General features: G+C 42.8%; 3 protein-coding genes across 3 annotated transcripts; 1 reads left to right on the forward strand and 2 right to left on the reverse strand.

Annotated features, from left to right (window-relative positions):
* Nucleotides 1–526: 526 nt before the first annotated feature.
* LOC142971704 (CTD nuclear envelope phosphatase 1A) lies at nt 527–7,926 on the reverse strand. Its single transcript, XM_076112328.1, has 8 exons — nt 7,171–7,926; nt 4,609–4,675; nt 3,244–3,362; nt 3,086–3,157; nt 2,802–2,918; nt 2,568–2,679; nt 2,201–2,285; nt 527–1,814 (listed from the first exon to the last, which is right to left on the reverse strand). The coding sequence occupies exons 1-8, from the start codon at nt 7,273–7,275 to the stop codon at nt 1,754–1,756; spliced, it is 738 nt and encodes a 245-aa protein (XP_075968443.1). The 5' UTR covers nt 7,276–7,926; the 3' UTR covers nt 527–1,753.
* A 1,058-nt stretch (nt 7,927–8,984) lies between these two features.
* Nucleotides 8,985–11,207, reverse strand: elp5 (elongator acetyltransferase complex subunit 5). The gene is made up of 8 exons (XM_076112327.1): nt 10,850–11,207; nt 10,679–10,739; nt 10,501–10,581; nt 10,183–10,394; nt 9,762–9,937; nt 9,583–9,678; nt 9,391–9,491; nt 8,985–9,284 (listed from the first exon to the last, which is right to left on the reverse strand). Exons 1-8 carry the CDS (start codon nt 10,902–10,904, stop codon nt 9,176–9,178), a joined length of 891 nt encoding a protein of 296 aa, XP_075968442.1. The 5' UTR covers nt 10,905–11,207; the 3' UTR covers nt 8,985–9,175.
* Nucleotides 11,208–11,321: 114 nt separating this feature from the next.
* On the forward strand, nt 11,322–15,890 carry phf23b (PHD finger protein 23b). Its single transcript, XM_076112326.1, has 5 exons — nt 11,322–11,863; nt 13,067–13,098; nt 13,193–13,285; nt 13,391–14,006; nt 14,165–15,890. The coding sequence occupies exons 1-5, from the start codon at nt 11,836–11,838 to the stop codon at nt 14,356–14,358; spliced, it is 963 nt and encodes a 320-aa protein (XP_075968441.1). The 5' UTR covers nt 11,322–11,835; the 3' UTR covers nt 14,359–15,890.
* Nucleotides 15,891–18,816: the final 2,926 nt, after the last annotated feature.

Raw genomic sequence — 18,816 nt, forward strand, 5'->3', positions numbered from 1 at the left:
TCATTGATTTAAAGGAGGTGGACAAAGCATCACTTTGTCAGTATAATGCAAAACAACCCAAGAGCACCAACGACTTCAACCCCCAAAATAATAAACAGTCGAGTCAACGCCTCTCTTATTATAACCGTGAGCCATGAAGGTACCATTTATCACATGAATACATGTTGCATTTGGTCTTATTGAGCTACTAAGTGTCATATATGACACACTAGCTCTTCAACAAGCACACAAGTTGTCCGTTGCCTTTATTTGAAGGCAAGAACCTGAACCAACATTAAACAGTTTCTTTCTCTAGCGAGGTAGGAGTTCTGAGTGGACGAATGCAGTTTCCTGTCACACCACATGATGGCAGCAGATTGTTAGAAAAAAAAACAAACAAACTGCCTCGAGCAGACGCTGTGGGAATTCCCTTGAGCGTTTTCTCACCTCAGTGAAAGGTGTTCAGTCGACACGCTGCAGAATGTTATCCCTCGAGTACGGAAAAGACTGCAGAATGAATTCTAAAAAACAACAAGAAGCTGGATAATAACGGTCCGATACTGACAAGTGTTTTATTAGTAACACAGACCTGGAGACAGAGCCAATAAGAAGCCGGTGAGAGCCTGGACAACAAGACATTGTTCAGAAGGCATTTAAAGACGGAAGGTCTAATAGTTGAACCCATACAGGAAGCGGAGCGGGTCAAAACTCAAAGAGGAAGGCTGCAAATTTGAATCAAATACAAAACCAACTGCAACAAAAAATAGAAAGGAGGGGGGGAGAAGAAAAAAAAATCAAGTGCAATTCCTATTGGATGAAATCAGGATGGCATCAGATGGCAAAGGGGGGGGAGCGAAATGTCATGGTTTGAAGAAGTCATATTATCACATATCATAAGAGAGAAACAATCAGATATGGAAAGGCGGCACGGCAGTCCACATATCGTTACGAGCCGGTCCTTTTTTCAGTCAAGTCTTTATCACAGAGTTCCACGTGGAGCTTTCGTAGAAAGAGTGACCGTTACGGCTGAAAAAAACAAACAAAAAAAAGATCTCAGGCTGCTCGGCTATTTGTCCAGAAAAATGCCTGTGGATGGTATGTTGCAAGCAAAAGTCCATCGTTTATACCGTTTGAGTTGATCCATTCTTGTTTAGGGAAAACAAACGTACCTCGGCAATCAATTAGTTATCGTTGAGGTTGATCTAAAAAGGGGCGGTGTTTCTATTTTCCCCGGCTCAGTCGCACTGAGCGGTTAAGACAGTAAATTGATAAATTGTCTGCTTAAGTGCAACGTCTGATGATGATGATGGAGAAGGAGAAATAATAATGTAGAATTGTCTTTGTCGCTTTGCTGATCCTCCTCTCCCCCCCTCCTGTCCTGATTCTCAAAAAAGTTTAAAAAGGACTAACGTACTTGGCAAGCATACTCCGACTCTCGTACACAAGCTCACCTCCATACGCACACAGTCAGTATCAGGAGCAATAAGGCAGAGAGGCTCCGGTTTGTTTTGAAAAAAAAATAAAATACAAATGAAGAATCAAGAAAAAAAAAAGAAACAAGCTGCTGCCCCCCCTCAGTAGTTTCTGGGCTCTGGTGACCCCAATACTCTTCATCACGTGTGAGGCTGTCACCCCAACCCTCATCTCCTCAGGACACGTCTGAGAGGCTCAGAGAGGGCTGGTGGGTCCGCCTGTGTGGGAACGGAGGGCAGGATGGAGGCCGGCAGAGAGGAAGAGGCTGGTCAACAAGCCCCGCCCCTCCCGATTCAGCCAATCACCAGAGTCGATGCTGGTGGAGGTTTCGACTGAGGACGGAGCGAACATCAGCGGTGAATCTAGGAGACGGAGAGAGGCTGTGAAACTACTCGACATGGAATGTTTCACTATCTGAGCCATTAAAGGGACAGCGCAACATTTGGGAAACGCAGACAACGGTTAATTTATGCGTTTAGCTGCACCGTCTCTCAGACCTTAGATAGGATGGCTAGACAGACGGGTAAGGTTTAAGGTTAAATAGATAAAACCATTAATCAGACATGCATTACACCGTATAAATGGGTATTTGACAGGAGTTTAAGACTATAATAATGTGGTCATTAATAGCCATTAGCTTACCTCTTGAGTTACACCACGGATCATTAGAATACAGACAGTATGCACAAGAGATAAAGTGTTTGCATCATCTATTTGCTTTCATGCCAACCCTATTATGCCCGTTTACCTTAGTGCATCCAGCATAGGCAGCAAGTTAAGAAGTGCTGTGTCACTAGGGTCGCTGAACCAGGACTTGATAGGTATTGCATTGTCTGGAGGGCAGAACAAAAAAAAAAAAAGAAGCCGGTCAGTCGTGTCAGTGAAGAGGACATGTTTGTGATTTTATTCTGCTCTATTAAAGAGGACACCGCGTGTTAAGAGGAACTGCAGCTTTAATGTGCTGTTACAACATTTACAATACAAGCCTTGTACTGAGAATTAACTGCTCGGCTATTTGGCCGCTTCCTGCGCCATCACGAGGTTGACGTGTAAAGGATGAACATACAAAGAATTCAAGCAGTTAAATGTACACAAATCTAAACTTGAAGTCTTACCTGGATGGCTACGATAAGCACCAGGCGAGTTGTCCAGGATGACAATACTGGACAGGTCATCGTGTACTACAGACAGGTCTTTAATATAACTACCTAGATCCAATGTACAATGCTGTGGAGAAAAAACACAAAAGACACCATCAAAAATGAGACGGAATGAAGAGACTTCATAAGGTCGATGAGACTATAAGGCAGCTTTAATACATGCTGTTTAAATAGAGTGTAGAGCAGCACCTGTCTGTAGTATCTGCGTTTCAGGATGTTCCTATTGTTGTCCAGCTTATCTGCCACTGCTGAGCCGTAGATCTCCATACTGGCTGTGAAAACCACCAGCTCATACCACTGGCTCACCTGTGTACACACGCAGGGTAAAGAGCACACAACAGCATACATTTAAAGGTTACAGCAAGTGACATGGGATCATTATCCAAAACAAATAAGAGGTGGTATTGTTCCCTTCCATCATCTTTTGGATCCAAACGCAGAAAAAGCAACATTAATCACAGGTGGACACTCACCACTTCTAAAAAGAAGTCGACATGCGGCCTTTTATGTACGAAGAATCTGACTGGATGCTTGTCAATGACGACCTGCGTGGAGAAAGACAGACGGACGGTGTTTAGGCTTGAATGCATGTGTGTTCAAACGTGTGCACGTGTGGCTGAACGCGTCATACTTTGAGGATGAAGTCTGGCGGCGTGCCAGGTCTCACTGTGGGTCTGAGGACGCCGTCGTGGTGAGAGTGGATCAGCGTCTCGTCCAGGTCCAGAACCAGAATCTTCCTCTTTACTGCATCTGGAGTTTATCACACGAGATAGAGACTTGAGCTGCTCCCTCTCAGTACATTTACATTAGAGATGCACGCTTCACGTCAGTTTTGATCCAATAAGAAATGTAATTAAAATGTTCGTATTGTCTGATGCAGCTGTTTGAATTAAGCAACTGAAAACGTAGACACTATGTGTGCATTTTTTGGGAGGCCTCAAGGACTTCCAGGAGGTGTGGATCCTAAAAACCTTTCTCCCTGCTGGCGGTATTCTGTTCGGTACGCGAGAGCAATGAGACACAGATTTTCCCTTGAATTATCTCGACTCTGGCGACCGGTAATAATCTATTTAACGCCGCCATAGTTTCATAATGAACCGAAAATATTTTGACACTTCTCAATCGGCGGCCTCTCTCCGTGCGCAGTAGCAGCAGTGGCCGTCTACAGCTAAAGGAATCACTCGTTCACTTGAAACCGGACCTGGATCTCCAGCTGAGGTCACTGTAGTGAGTGAGAGGTGAGGAAAGTGAAACTGAATTGCAATCCTTCCTCCAAGTCAAGAGAGTGCTTCTGAATGAGGTCTCTACAGGGAGCAGAGGAGATCATTCAAACACAGCAGTCCATGCTAGTTTAAGTGCTGCCTTTAACATTTTCTATTTCCTCTCAACACCACAAATACATTTTGTCACCGTTTGTCAGACGAGGAAGTCAAATTTATTTCCTTTTTTTTTGGGTTACATCGCAAACGTCTTGCAAGTGATTTAAATGCTAAACTGATCTTTGTTGGCGAGCTATTAAAAAAAAAGCAGAGACCACACAATTACTGACCGATGCAGCAGAGCAGGTTTACTGAAACAATGCAGGCCAACTGTGGTTTGCATCCAGCCATCTGATCCACCTCAAGACATATATTCAGCTGTGACCCACAGTCATGACACACACACACAAATGACAGCTGACAGCTCGTCTGAGTCTCCTCATATGAAGAAGGAATATTATAGGAGTCCCGTCCAGAAATACTGATGATGTGCATGTACTCTGAGAACGAGGTCAAGCACGAGTATGTTGACGTTATGTCGCTGATAACTTATTTTCTGCACAATCACTTCTTCCTTGACAGACTGGTTTTACTTGTACTTAAATTACCACATTTCACATGTTGGTGCTAGCGTCTCACCCTTGTAATGCTACCACAAGAAAAAACAAATGCGTCCAGGTATAAGCAGTGTTTGTTATACTTTTGCAAAAATGTTGACGGTCATATCGTGTACTCACTGAGTCTGTTTCTGGAGATAGGCGACAGAGGCAAAGTGTCGTATCGCACCGTCTGATACTGGATTATCTGTAGAACAACAAGACACATGAAACAGTCAGTCAAACTTTAACAGATCACTTGTTATAACATCACACCATATGCAATATAGTGAGCCAGAATCAGTTGACTGAACCATGGATAGATTTCCAATTTGTATGTGTAGTTTTTTTTACTACCCTTTTGATACCAAGTGCACTGACGGCGCCGATCTTTTCATTTCCTCCTGCACACTTAAAGTGTTTGACGTGATTTTACAGCAAAGATTAGTATTAAGTGTTTTGGGAATCCTTTTGTGAATAAAGATTTGACATCATCTAAACTGCTGCTATGCATAATGGATTTTGAAAGAAAAAAAAGCATCACGATTGCAACTTATCTCCCTGACGTTCTTAAAAACCTTTGAATCCTAGAACTTCTATTTGTGCCTTCAGGCGATACTTATTTGGGAAATCGGCGCTCTTATTTTGCTGTACATCAGAGGTAAGGCCAGAGAACAGAGGGGGGACACCATATTGAAATGAACTCGGCTGTGTCCACCCCATGACTCCTCCTTTGTGACTTCCTTACTCTGCGCTGGTCACGATGACTAGACAGGACCCTTCCTAGGGCCACTCTTGCCCTCAGGCCTGTGCACTTTTCTTCAGGGCTATTTTTATCCCCCCAGCTGTCAGTGGGTGTCAGTGGAGAATGGGGCACACAGAGAGAGAGAGAGAGACTTGCAGGGTGACTTTGACTGAGCCTTGGTACCTAAGCCTCGGACGGGGCCTCCCTCTGAGTCCCCTCCCACTGCTGCCTGGCAGAGTTAGCTCTGGGGAAGCCTATTGGAGCCAGCAGCTGCTGAGCACCACGGGGGGGACCTCACCCTCCACTCAGCTCAACTCTCTGCACCTCCAAGAGCATCCATCTGGACCCCGGGCCTGCAGACTCAGACTGCTTGTTTTGTCCGACTAATAGTCCAAAACCCAAAGATATCAAGTTTACTCAAATTTTAGAGTTAAGAAGCTGAAACCAGACATGTGATTATGATCAGATTGATTATCAGAGTTTTGTTGCTTAGCCAGTTGTTTCAGCATTGACTCTGCACCCGGCTACAAACCGGCTACAGTCTCATGCAGGAGATAAGCATCTGTTGACACAGTGAGATTATTACCCGGTCCTAATATTCATAATCCAATAGAGCTTTTATCGATCCAAATGTTTGGATCAGGTCACTTAATGGATCGTGGTATTCTCCAACAGAAACACCTTGAGTCCTATCTTCTAAAAAGGGGTTCTCTCAGTTATAACAAATGGGAATCACCTCCATCACGTTGCTCGCTACATTAGCGATCACCGGATCGTGACATTGTTCCAGTGCATCACATATTGTAAACAGTGCTAAACTGTGAGTGAGAATGAGAGAAACAGAGGGAGAGGGAGAGAGAGCGAACAGTACACTCTCTGTGCCAACCTAATCCCTCTCACTTCAGCCACAACATGGACTGAACGACTCGCTCTCGGGGCCTGTTGACAACCAGCAAGTGTTACTGCCACAGAATAAACTGCAGACAAACCTCGAACAGCAAGATGATTACGGCACACAGGGCATTCCCTCCAAGCTCTGTGGGCTGGACACCGAGCTGGAGTCGAAGTCCGCTTCATATTACACCCCACACGCATGTCTATTAACGACTCAACAACACCTATGTGTGCGTGTGTCTAGGTTACAGGCAGGCGACTTCTGACACCTTAAATGCCATCCATGTTCATTGTGGAGCCGTTTGTGAGCAACTGAAGGTGACCTGCTGGCTTGTTCTGGGCTGCTCCTACAAATTTGGCATTCGCACGTGGGAGGTTTTCCACTTTGCACTAATTGAATGAGCCAGTCGTTCACACTGTCCCGTCACACAAAAATAGACACACAGATACATTATTCAAGAGCTGAAACAATTAGTCTATCAAATCGATTAAGAGTTTAAGTAATTCACCGAGAGAGAAACGCAAAAACATGGTCTGGTTATGGCTTCACAAATGAGAGGATTGGCTCCTTTTCTTTGTTTGATATCATTGTTACTATCTCTTTGAGTAGACTTTGGTTTTCTGACATCTATCTTAAACGATCAATCATCTTGTTGAAGAAATAACGATATATTGATCAAAAAAGAGTGATCTTGCGGTTGTACATGTTGGCGCACTTCAACATCCTGTGTTTACACTATTCCTCTCTTTTAGATGTTGCTAGCCATCTTCATGCTGAATGATACAGCAATACATGTGACACTGATGTTATCGAGTGGGAGGCTTGTGCTACTCAAGTCAGTGGGATTTGTTCACACATTTTCAGAATCTACAGATTATTTGGCTAAACCCCTCGTGATGGATGCACAGAGTCAGACACTATTACAGCAGAGGTGAGAAGCACATGTAGTCGAGCTCTCTGAGAGCCAACAGACTTCCCTCGAGGTGGCTGTGATCAGGAAGAAAAATATTGATTAGGCACACGAGACCCGACACCCAACATGTCTTTCAAAAACACTTCTCACCGTTCGTAGGTGCTTCCTGAGGATGTACATGATGAAGCCCCATATTCTCGACGTTACACCGAGAAAAGTGCGGATGCCAAGTAAACACTGCCGGGTCTTCAGCATGTTGACGAGCACGCAAAGACCCTACGGTAGCCGAACTTCAATTCTTAGTCTGATAGCACGCCTTTTGCCCTCAGCTGTCGGGACAATTACTGGGGCAACTTGCTCGCTAGTGATAGTCAAAATCCGTCTTTAGCCACAGCCGCCAAACTAGCAATTCAAATTAACAAGAGGGCCAAGCAAACGTGTGAGTACCTCGCTCTGCACACTTGTGGCACAATTAGCATTAAATGGAGTGCATCCGCATTGTAGCTGTGAAAGACAAACGAGGACGTGGTCGAAGGAAAAGCTGCTGCACGACGGTTGCTGCTGCTGCTGCTGTGTGGACCTTAGCACGCAGCTCGTTGACAAGCTAGCTCCGGAGCTAGCTGTGCACCGACTACCGTTAGCTTGTAGCCACCAAGCTACCGCTAGCTCGACAGGGTGACCACCTTGAACCTTGGACAAAAATATCCCCAAAAAGCTGTGGGGTCGCTCGTTGTCAAGCGCCGGTTCCACGCGACTTCCCTCTGTGCGGCGTCTGAAGAGAGTCGGCTTTACAAAAGTTCCATAAAGTCTAACCGGTCCGGTTAAAATCGGTTTGTAGTCCAGTGGAAATCCGGAATAAAACTGCGAGCCGCCATCGCCGCCTTTCCGTCACTTCCGGGAGGAGTCCTGTGGTTGCGCGCAGCACGTCCACGTGGAAAGAAAATAAACAGACGTGTAAGAGCAAGAGTGTGATAAATAACCTGTTTTATTGTTTTATTTTAACACGAACATGATTTCTGGACATCTGTGTGTATACATAACGTTTTGCTTTAATTTTGACAGTAGCTTGATTGGTGCCAAACATTGTTGTCCATAAACCGCCTTCTGTCACTGTGATTCAAAGTTGTAAAACAATCCTACATAAAAATAATCACTGGGCGTTGGTGAATACATTTTATAAGCACAGTATGCATTATATAATAGCAGGGGCAGCTTTTGCAGCTATGCTGTCGGCTGACACGTGGGCTTGTCCATTGCCAATTAATGCAGTGGCCAAAAAGTTTACTTTACACCTAATTAATTACTTCAAACTTTTACGAAACTAGGAAACAATCCCATCTGACACTGTCATTCAAATAGCACGAATGATTTAGTGATGCTACTTATAAAGGGAAAAGGTTCCACTCGATAATTATAATTTTATACGAATAGACTGCGGCATTTATGTCACGTCTGTTGAAGATACCCACTAAGGAATCCAAGATGGTCATCATCTACAATAAAAAGATGACAATGATTATGTAACAAATGTAATCATATCAATGAATATAATGATTACTTTCAAACACGGTATGGAAAGGTCTCAATATATTTAAGAGTGATTATGTTTGAGATTTTTAGATGCTCTGGAAAGGGAAAAAGCATCCCGCAAATATCAAAAGAAACAATCAAAACTTTAAAAGAAGAAAAGTCAGAAAAAGGAAACGTGTCACAGAATGTACGTTTGTCTTTCTTATCACTATATTGTGACCCTGTTCATATTTATTTTGGGAACCACTGCAACAAATCCAAGGGTCAGTTGGATGTTGCTATAGCTTGGACCTGAGGGTCCTATCAAATGTACAACATTCAACTTTATGAAAAATCAAAGTGTGATATTAACTGTTGGATAAAAGCCTATAGTTTTATTCAACAAGATGTAAAAAAATAATTAAATCAAGGTGATCAATAATATAACAAACACCTTTGGATAAAACCAGTTTATAAACATAATACAGATTTCTTACAGAAATATTTTACATAATTTGATATCTTTAAGATGAGATGGCAGCAAGTATTTGAATCTTCACTCCTGAAAACGACTCAGTGTCTTGAACAGCAAGGAGGACATGAAACGTGGATCCTTTGTGCCTCCAGTGGGTTTTGTTCCAGAAGCCTACACATCCAGATCATCATCAGGGTCCTCCTGGTCATAGTCATCGTTGGCATCAGGCTCATACAGAATCCGTCCTGAACCTGGGCTTGAGTGGAGCAGAGCTGTTTTCCTGTAAGAGAAAAGGGGACAGCGTTTAAAAAAAAAAAAAAAAAAGTTCACTGAAACAATCACTGAAAAAAGTTGAAAAATCAGACAATTGTGGAAAAGTTTCTTACTTCTCTTTGCTGAAGACAAATGGTAGTGCAAGTTTCTCTTTGGCCTCACGCTCTGTATTCGATAGTCGAAGGTTAAAGGTCAAGTTGGCTGTTGGGTCCGTCTATAGAAACAGAAAAAGGACACTTTTTAGTTATCTTTATTCTATTGATCCGCTTATGTTGTAAAGATATTAAGCATGTGTTATATTGCACCTCCTGTTCCTCGGGGTCAATCTGTTTGGGTCCAAGTTGGCTGGGCTTGCTCTGTACTACGACTGTTAGATCATTTTTGATGCTGAAAATCACCTCCTAAGGACAAAAAACGTCATCAACGATTTATAACAGATTTATAACAGCACAAAACTAGTCATCCCAAAGGAAACACTGCTTACGTCTAGCACAACTTTCCCCGATTTTGAGCGCTTTGTTATCTTTGCCACAGCTTCGTCTCCCTTCATCCCAGGTGCCACAGTGATGACTGAGGTGGCCAAGTGGCATACACTTCCTACAGTACCCCTCTGATGCATGTCCGCATGGAGCAGACCGATAATAGCTCTCACAGCTCCCCCTAATGAAAACACAGGAAAAAGACTCAAAACTGCACGGCCCTACAGTTACACTGTATTCTAATACACGTCCACCATGAAAGTAGTTTATTTCTTTTGAGAAATATTTGATATTCTTTAATCTCTCTTAATTGATATTCAAAGAAAACCTTGGAATGACTCTCACAGCCTGGACGTCATACCTTCCTGCATTCAGTACCACTACAAAAAAAAACTTTAAGAACACGTTATGGCGATGATTTATCACCTTTTCGAAGTTGCTGAAGAGTCTTGCAGACAGCAGGAGCACTGAGGTGTCTCAATATCCAGGAAAGAGAGTCGATCACTAAGGTAGCTGGTTTGGGGTGCGATGTTTGCTTGACCAGACGTGTAAGTTCCTCCGAACAGAACTGGTGAACGGTGAAAGCTGGTTGATCAGTCCAGCCCAGGGGGTCTGAATAAGCATTGTGGAAGTGTAGCCTGAGGTGACAAAAACAGATGATTAGCAGTTGTCTTAGTAATGACTTTAATGATGAACCAATATCAAAGTAGATGGACTAATTATTCCAGCACTAATTGCAATTACCTCTGAACAGGTGATCCTTTCAATCCATCTTTCAGCTCTTCCTCACTAACCTCAAAGCCGAGGACATGGACAGCTTCCTCCCTAAATTCATTTTTTAGGATACACATAACTTTAATAAACATTCATACTTGATAGTACACACACAACCAAACAGTCACATGCACCTTTCTTTAAATACCTGTTCAATGCAGCATTGATGAAGCTCTTCAGGAGGTGTCTACCAGAATAGCTAGCAGAATCTAACAATGCAGGTATAAATCACATGGCTTTACTGTATGCTATTGCTTCGGTTCACATAGTTATTGCTCGCAATTTAGATTTAAAATGACACAACATTCAAAGCATTTACCTTGAATTATGAGAAACCCTCCAGCATCAGTGCCTTGCAACAATTCAGGCAACATTGTACTAAGTTAACGTTAGTAAACTGTAAAGGTACAGCTAGCTTCAACTAGTTAGCATGCCTCTGATTCACCACCTATTTAAACGTGAATACCATGATACAATAAAACCACGTGCTCAGTAATCTAACCGAAGAAGAACGACATCTCTTAAAGTTCAGAATGGCACGCGATAAAGTCGCACGAGCTCATATTTAACTGATAATAAAGCTTTGCCTGTCTAAACCAAGTCCTGCATGTTTCGCTAGATAGCCTGTTAGGAGTGTACCGTTTCAAAAACATCATATCCCAGAGTTCCCCTCGGTGTAATATTGATCATACGCGGGAAATGTAGTTCATCAACACTTATGGTCCGGGTGAATGACTTCACAATTAACTACGTTACCCACCATTCCCCGCGGGAAACACTGCGCTGGCAGCCTCAAGAAGGTTTCTGCCGCGCACGGAGAAGACCGTGCGGAGTAAAGTCAAAACTCCAGTCGTTTTGTGTTGCCTACATTGAAGATACGAAAAAAAACTTCATCGGAGAAGTTCGCATTACGGACCTATATTAAGTCTAAGGATTTTTTTTACGATTTTGCTACACTTTAATACGAAGGGTTATATAAATGTAGTGACGAATAAAAGGGAGATTTTGCTCGTTAAGCGATAGAGGAATTAGTATTTTGTAGGCTAATAACGTTAGTATACAGTTCAGAGGCGGTTTGCTTGGTGCTACGTTAACGTGGATCCCCAGGGAGGGAATATCACTACTACGACCCACAGTGAAGTGTTTCTGAGGAAGAGTCTCTTCGGTCTTCCGCGGCTTGTTGCTGCTAAAGTTCCCCGGCGGTAGGTGCAGCCACGCCGGGGGAAGCACAGCGCGACGGCCGCTACAGGCTAGCTCGCCTGGTGCTTCTGCTTCGTGGATCGAGGCCTGCTCGGTGAGGCGACAATGCTTGACATAATGTCCGAGCACCAAGGTATGTTTCCCCAGTATTAGCCTGTGAGATATTAAACAAACTGTTCCCACGGGATGTTATTATTTTCACTGTTTAAATATGTTGTATTTCGCGGCCATTAAGAGAAGCTATGCTAACGTAAGTTATGTCTATCGTAAGTGTTACGTTTGGTTGCGTATATTGTATTAATAACACACCAACTTGTGCTTTGTCGTCAAAATGCCATGAAAGTTGTGATAAAGTGTGTTTTTATTTCGATTAATGTAGTTGACTTAACGCTAATGTAAACGTATGTGTTGCACAGTTATGCTAGCTAGTTGATTAACGCGCCGATCCATCGAGCTCAACGTTAAACGCGAATATCTGGACAGAAAACACTCAACACCTTGTATGTTTTTAGGTAAATTGTACCACCTGTCATCCACGAAAAGCTGTTTATTTTGCATGAGTTGAAACCGATTATACGTTACACCTTGCTAACACCAAGCTAACATTGCTAATAAGCCTCCCACTTCCATTTCAAAAAAAGCCAGCGTGATTAGCTAGCTGACCGAGTGTCTGATTGTTAGCATAAGTTAACTCTTAATCAAAATGACCCGTAAGCAATATCGAGTTTAAATGCAACTCGTTAAACATAATTAAGAAACTCACTAGTTGTATAACCCTGATTGCATTTATCTCTGCTAACCCCATAACGTGCGTTTAGCTTCTCCTCCAAGTGTCAGCTAACGTTAGCAGGTAGCATCTCTAGACAAGACAAAAAGACTAGTTTAAAGCTTTGCAGCCAACAAACTGAGCTACCCCTCTTTAGAAAAGCAGCCATGTGATTTAGCGGTGACATTAACTTAATGCAGAAATGTCCAGACTGTGTGAAGTTCAGATGGTGATCAAGTGACACCGGTTGCGGTTGCTGGCAGACCAACTGGACTCAACTAGTGTTATATCCGATGAGTGGTTTGCTTCATTTCTGCTCTATCCGATACCTCTGTCGGTCAATTTAACGTAACTAAACAACTCTTTAATATGCTCCACCCGCTTACCATCACTAATAACTGATTAAGTTATTGATATGTGTTAGCAGGCTAATGCTAGCGTTGGTCCACATGTGTCTCATCGCACCCCTAGGCAACAGAGTTCTTGGGTCTTGGTGTATAAACAGAAAATAATAAGCGCTTCAAGACTGGTTCACTTGTGACTTACAGACTTGTTTTTCTTCTCCGCTAGATTCACTGTTATCGTGCAAAACGGAACCATTGGTGAGTACTTTGCAATGTTGCTTTGAGTAGAACGTTCAGTAGCTTTTTGTATATTAGCTGCAAGTTCTTAAACTAAGGCTTGTGCTTTCTGTAGCCCCCAGAGCGGAAAAAGAGGACGGTTGAGGACTTCAACAAGTTCTGCAGCTTTGTCCTGGCGTATGCTGGTTACATCCCCAGTCCAAAAGAGGTAAGCTGCTATGAATGTCACTGTGGATATTAAAAAGGACTTATTGCCTGCCTTGCTCTGGTTGTTAAGAAAATACTAAAAATGCTTTTTCTTGTTGCCTTGCAGGAAAATTCATGGTCCCCAACATCATCCAGCTCTGCACACAGTTCAGGGTTGTCAGCAGATGGAGGTGGTGGAGGCAGCAGCTCCACCGGCAATACTTGGCCAGACGGGAGCTCCGACATCCACACCATCCATACGTTTGTTCGCAAAGCTCGGGCAAATAAGGGCAAAAGTATTCGCCGCATGCACTCTGACAGCACTCTGCTGGACAAGATGCGCCTTAAAGACTCCCTGTACGAGAGCCAGGCCAGCTCTAAGGCCGAGCGCAAGAAGGACAAAAAACTGAAAAAGCTATCGCTGGGTTCCGGCATGACGGCGGCAGACAGCGGCAGTAGCGAAGGCGAGAAAAGAGCCCGCATCAAACGCAGCAAAAACTCAAAACAGCCAAAGCCTAAGAAGCTCAAAAGCTCCACTGCTCAAAGTGAGACAGACTCTGAGGCTCAGCATGCACACACAGAGGTACGACCCGCCAGGGAGGAGCTGACGGAACACGGGGGCTCCACCCCGAGCATGCAGGGCTTGGGGAAGATGCAGCCCGACGAGTCCATGAGGGAAGCAGAGATGAGCTCCAGTGAGGGGGAGACCTGGATCGCTGATGAAGACATTATGGTGGAGTCAGGTATAACATGCTTTAACAAATGTATTAAGATCATCTTTGGCCTGCATCTAATAATCGAATGTTTGATTCCAAAACAACTTTTTCCTCAATGTGATTGACTCCTTTTTATTTTTCCCCAGCTACAATACCTCATACCTCTGTTCTCTTTATCAACACAGGGGATGATTCGTGGGACTTGATCACCTGTTACTGTGGGAAGCCATTTGCAGGGCGGCCAATGATCGAGTGCAACCAGTGCGGCATTTGGGTGCACTTGTCGTGTGCAAAGATCAAGAAGTCCAACGTTCCAGACATCTTTTACTGCCACAAGTGCAGGGACTTGCGGCGGTCTGGACACAAAAAAGACCCGTAGACCCGCAGAGGACGGGAGGGACGAGGAGCACCCGCCCTGTTTTTGCTGTCCTCTTTGACACTCGTTTGCTTTGATGCCTACAGCCAAAACAGCCTAAATTATCACGTGGATGGCAACGGTTTTGTCAGTTTGTAGGATTTCTTTTTTGACAATCACAACCATTCTTATTTATCCCTCACGGTTTCTTTTACGTTTCTTCCTTCATTTTTCTTTGGCTACTGTGAAGAACTGGACAGAAGGCAACAGTAACAATGGAGACTCACTTATTTGTTACTAATTAATTGGCTTTTTTGTTGTACACTGTGCTGGTGATGTGCACATAAACTTTCACATTTAATCTCGTATCCACTGTAGGTGAACTTTGAGTTGTAAATTATTTCTCGAGGTTGTTGACAAATCAGTGAAGATTTCCCTTTCGAAGTACAATTTTCCGTTTGAAGCCATTTCCTTTCAACTTCCAATCAATGCAAGTTTTACACATTGGCAGAAATGAATAGCGTAAGAGATGGACGATGTCACCCCTCTTATTTGTTTAGAAGTATGGCACAATGTCGGATGAGGAGCTCGTTTTCTATTTGATTGTATTTTGGCGATTTTATTTTTGAGTTGGTGTTTTTTGGTTTTGGTTGTCAGTGATGATCACTGAACTTTTCAAATGTAGAGATTTCACGCCCCAAGAAAAAGTGGTCTTCAAATTCACAGAATCAACTTTTATTCATTTATTATTTTGTATCTAAATTGCTACATTTTCAAATTGCACACAGACGAGTCTTGCAGCAGTGCACTTTTTAAAATATGAACCCAAATACCATCCCTCTGCATATATGGGTGGTATTTGGGATACGATGGGCTGCGGCTGATTGAAATCTGTACTTGGCATGTAGCTGTGTACATTCATGATTGAGCGCTTAATGTTTCTTCCTGTCTGGCTTGTTAATCAATGATGGCCATTTACCATGAACAACATTGACATTGGAAGCTGTTAAATTTTGATGTTTCTGTTTCATGTGTGGTTTTAGTTTTTCCATTGTTTTAAAAACTCATCTGAGGGCGTAACGTTGCTGTGAGACGGGATGGTTTGGCAGTGCTTTACAAGATCTGAGGCTCGTTTAAGAATGGTTGTAAAATATTTGTTTGTTTTTTTCTGTTTCATGTAATTGTTTATTTCTTAGCTTTCTGAGGAGCGGGATTAGGGATGCGCCCCGCATCAGAGAATGGACATAAGATTGTCTCACATCGAGAACAAAGTTGTAGTGTACAGAAAATAAGTTGACGCCGCGTAGGTCGCGGCGTTTGTTTATGTTGTTTGGTTTTACCATGTGCTTTTTCTTTTGTTGGTGGGAGAGTCTTGTTCTCCAGTAGCAGTTGCACTCTCTCTACAACTTCAATTCTGTGTACATATCCTGTTCTTTGACAACTGTACATATGTGAAAGTGAAGAGAGAAAATACCCAAGCAAAATCTATATTTTCTGCAGTCTGATATTGTTTTCTTTAATTGTAGCTTGAAAAATAAAAGTCTTTGGGAACATAACGCTGGTTATTTTTAATCATTTGTATTAAAGGAACAGACATTTGAAAACGGTTAATTTGACACATTTAATTAGATGTTTGCACACAGCAGTGTTTGTCATGTTTGCATCTTCTACCACTAGAGGGAGCAAGTCGACCGGCATGTCACTCGTTAATATGGCAGTGAGTTAATTAAGGAATAAATACGGAATGTAAAATACAGAGTTCACACATGGTTTGGCACTGAGGAAATATGAGGAGCTCAATTGTCGAAGTTGCGTTTTATTCCTCGTGTTATTCCTCTGTTATGTCGGCTTCATCCTGAAACACAAACGTACAAATGATCAGTGTTTTAAGAGCAGCGTCTTTACAACTTATCGACGCTAAAAACCATTGTAATACTAATGTCATGGAAAACCTGAGCAAATAATGTGAAATATAAGTAATCCAAGAATTGCAGCGGTAAATAGACCAGGACAGTCAAGTCTGCTTTAGAAATTGTAACATTTAACGACCTAATCTAGATCAATGAACAGTTTTCCCACAGCGGTTTTCTCTAGTAACTCACCTTTCGCTTTCGGAAACTGGACATTTGAAAGCTGCTGATGGAGTCCAGAGGAGCGACCTTCCTCCTGTAGACACAGCAGTCCAGGTCACTTAATTTCACATGCAGTGACTGACGATGAACAATTTATACCTTTCATAATATACAATCACTCTGTAGCACACGTTCCAAAAACAATATTAAACTTTACACTTAATTTATTTAAAAGAAGAAAAAACATAATTACAGGAAGCAGAATGTAGAAATGTCTTCACATTAATCATACATCAAATAAAGAAGCTCTGATTCTATCGTTGATTTAGATGATTGTTGACATACAAGTTATTTAAATTACTTATGTTGTGAGTTAAGTACATTTCCAATTACCCTGGTTTGTCCATTAGACACAAACCACATTTTGTAAAGCTTTTTCTCTGCATACATTTCAGGATGTGTGACTACAAACGTGCTTCACACAAGTTCAAAGCCGTTCAAAGTACAATGAGGTTTCTCATCTTCTCCTCACCTCTTTTCGTTGGCTTTACGGCAGTTCTGGTTCTGGCTCTTCCTTTGGAGAGAAAGGTGCCCTGTTGGGGCGAGGAAAGTCTCTGAATGAGGGGGGCGCATGTCCACATCCCGGTCCATCTCCCCAGCGTCACCCACAGAGAGGTCTCCCTGGTCTGTGCGCTCATGCAGGTGGGGGAAGAGCTCTTGGTCCAGCCAGTTCACTTCCTGTGGACAACAATCACATTATAAGTAGACAAATAGACTGCATAGGATTGCATGCTTGCAGGTATTTGAGTTGTCCAAAAGGTGACAAAAATGTATGTAAAAGGTTTACCCTTTTGTCTCTGTATCTGCTTGGCAATACAGCAGAAGCTGTCTCCTCTGGCAGCATGTAAAGAGCCAGGAAAGGTAGCACACATGTGGAGCAAAGCATCTGCACAGAGTAGGACGGCCACAGTCAGAAACGGTGAACACACTAGCAATTTAATTTTTTAAAAAGCAACAAGCTCACCTTAAATCTTTTGTTTTCTCTGTGGAGTTCTGTCCTCAAAGATGGGTGCAGGTCTGTGTCTTATGAGCTGTTGACCAGTGAGGAGAGTATTTGTAGCCATGCATCGATGGGTGGGTTTATATTATGGGACTGGCATCAGTGGCTGTTTAGGCTAAGAGAGAGTGTGTGTGTGTGTGTGTGTGTGTGTGTGTGTGTGTGTGAGACTATGTGACTTCAGACATGCCAATTAGATCTGCCGCCTTGCCGCCTGGTATTGTCATCATTAGTGTCAAACCTCTAAGGTCTCTCTTAAGAGATTTTAGGTGCTGACAACATGCCTCGACACACGTACATACATATACATATACCATTATTATATATATTTTTTAACTAATTAATGTCTCAACGACATTTGGCATTCAAAAAATATATAAGAGCTGAAAATGACATATTTTAACTATTTACCAACAACCATAAAACTGAAGGAGAGCAAGTGACTATTTGGCATTTAAATCTAATAAACAATATAATTCATAAACAGTTAATCGTCAAAATTCAAGTTGATCAACTAACCACTTTATCCAACACTCCTGCATTAATGCAATGTCTTTGGGTTTAAAAGAGAAGCCCAGAGACAGAGCGATCAGAGATAGTGGGCCTATCCCAGTGTGTGTGGTCATCTGGAAAACTTGCTTCGCCTGACTTCACCGGCCGATTGCCACCCAATCCAGACCACACACAACTCTCTCCACCCGCCCGCCTGCTGCCTCTGTCTGCAGAAAACAAAACAGAAAGGAGACAGAGACGCAGGGACGGATGGAGAGATTGGCCGGCTGTGGGGTGGGGGGTCCACTCTGAGCTATGCGCATTCGGACACGTTTTCACTTTTCCTGCCCTGTCCTCATTATTTCTATTCTGGGACACCGAGGCCCACCAAACATAGAGCTAGTGCTGATAGATCAGGCGTGTATAAATAAACCAAGGCAAGGCTGGCAGCATGTCAGCAGGGGCAGAGGCCAGATAGGCCGCACTGATTACCTTCATTATCAGGGACAGGCCTCATTAGTAGCCTCTGGCGGGGTGTGTGTGTGTGTGTTGTATTATTGCAATACAGGACCAAATGTCCTCCTGAAGATGTAAACTGAAGGGTAGGCCTTCAAAACGGGGACATCAGGATCTGGTTTAGGTCAGGTAAAGATTTGAGTTAAGTTAATTGGATTCCAGGACAACTTGGCATAAGTTTACTCAAATTAATTTCAGGTGTCTCGTTGAAGTATTCTAAGTGATATACAGTATTTAATTAAATTTAAAAGTGTACTATATCTTGACAATAGTTTTGGGAACGTTTGACATTTTGGGAGTTATGCTTATTTAGAGTTAGTTGAGAAGATTGAAACCACTCTCAAC

The sequence above is a fragment of the Anarhichas minor genome, unplaced genomic scaffold (genome assembly GCF_050575085.1).
Source record: "Anarhichas minor isolate MPS153535 unplaced genomic scaffold, ASM5057508v1 ptg000049l, whole genome shotgun sequence".
Taxonomy (NCBI): Eukaryota; Metazoa; Chordata; class Actinopteri; order Perciformes; family Anarhichadidae; genus Anarhichas; species Anarhichas minor.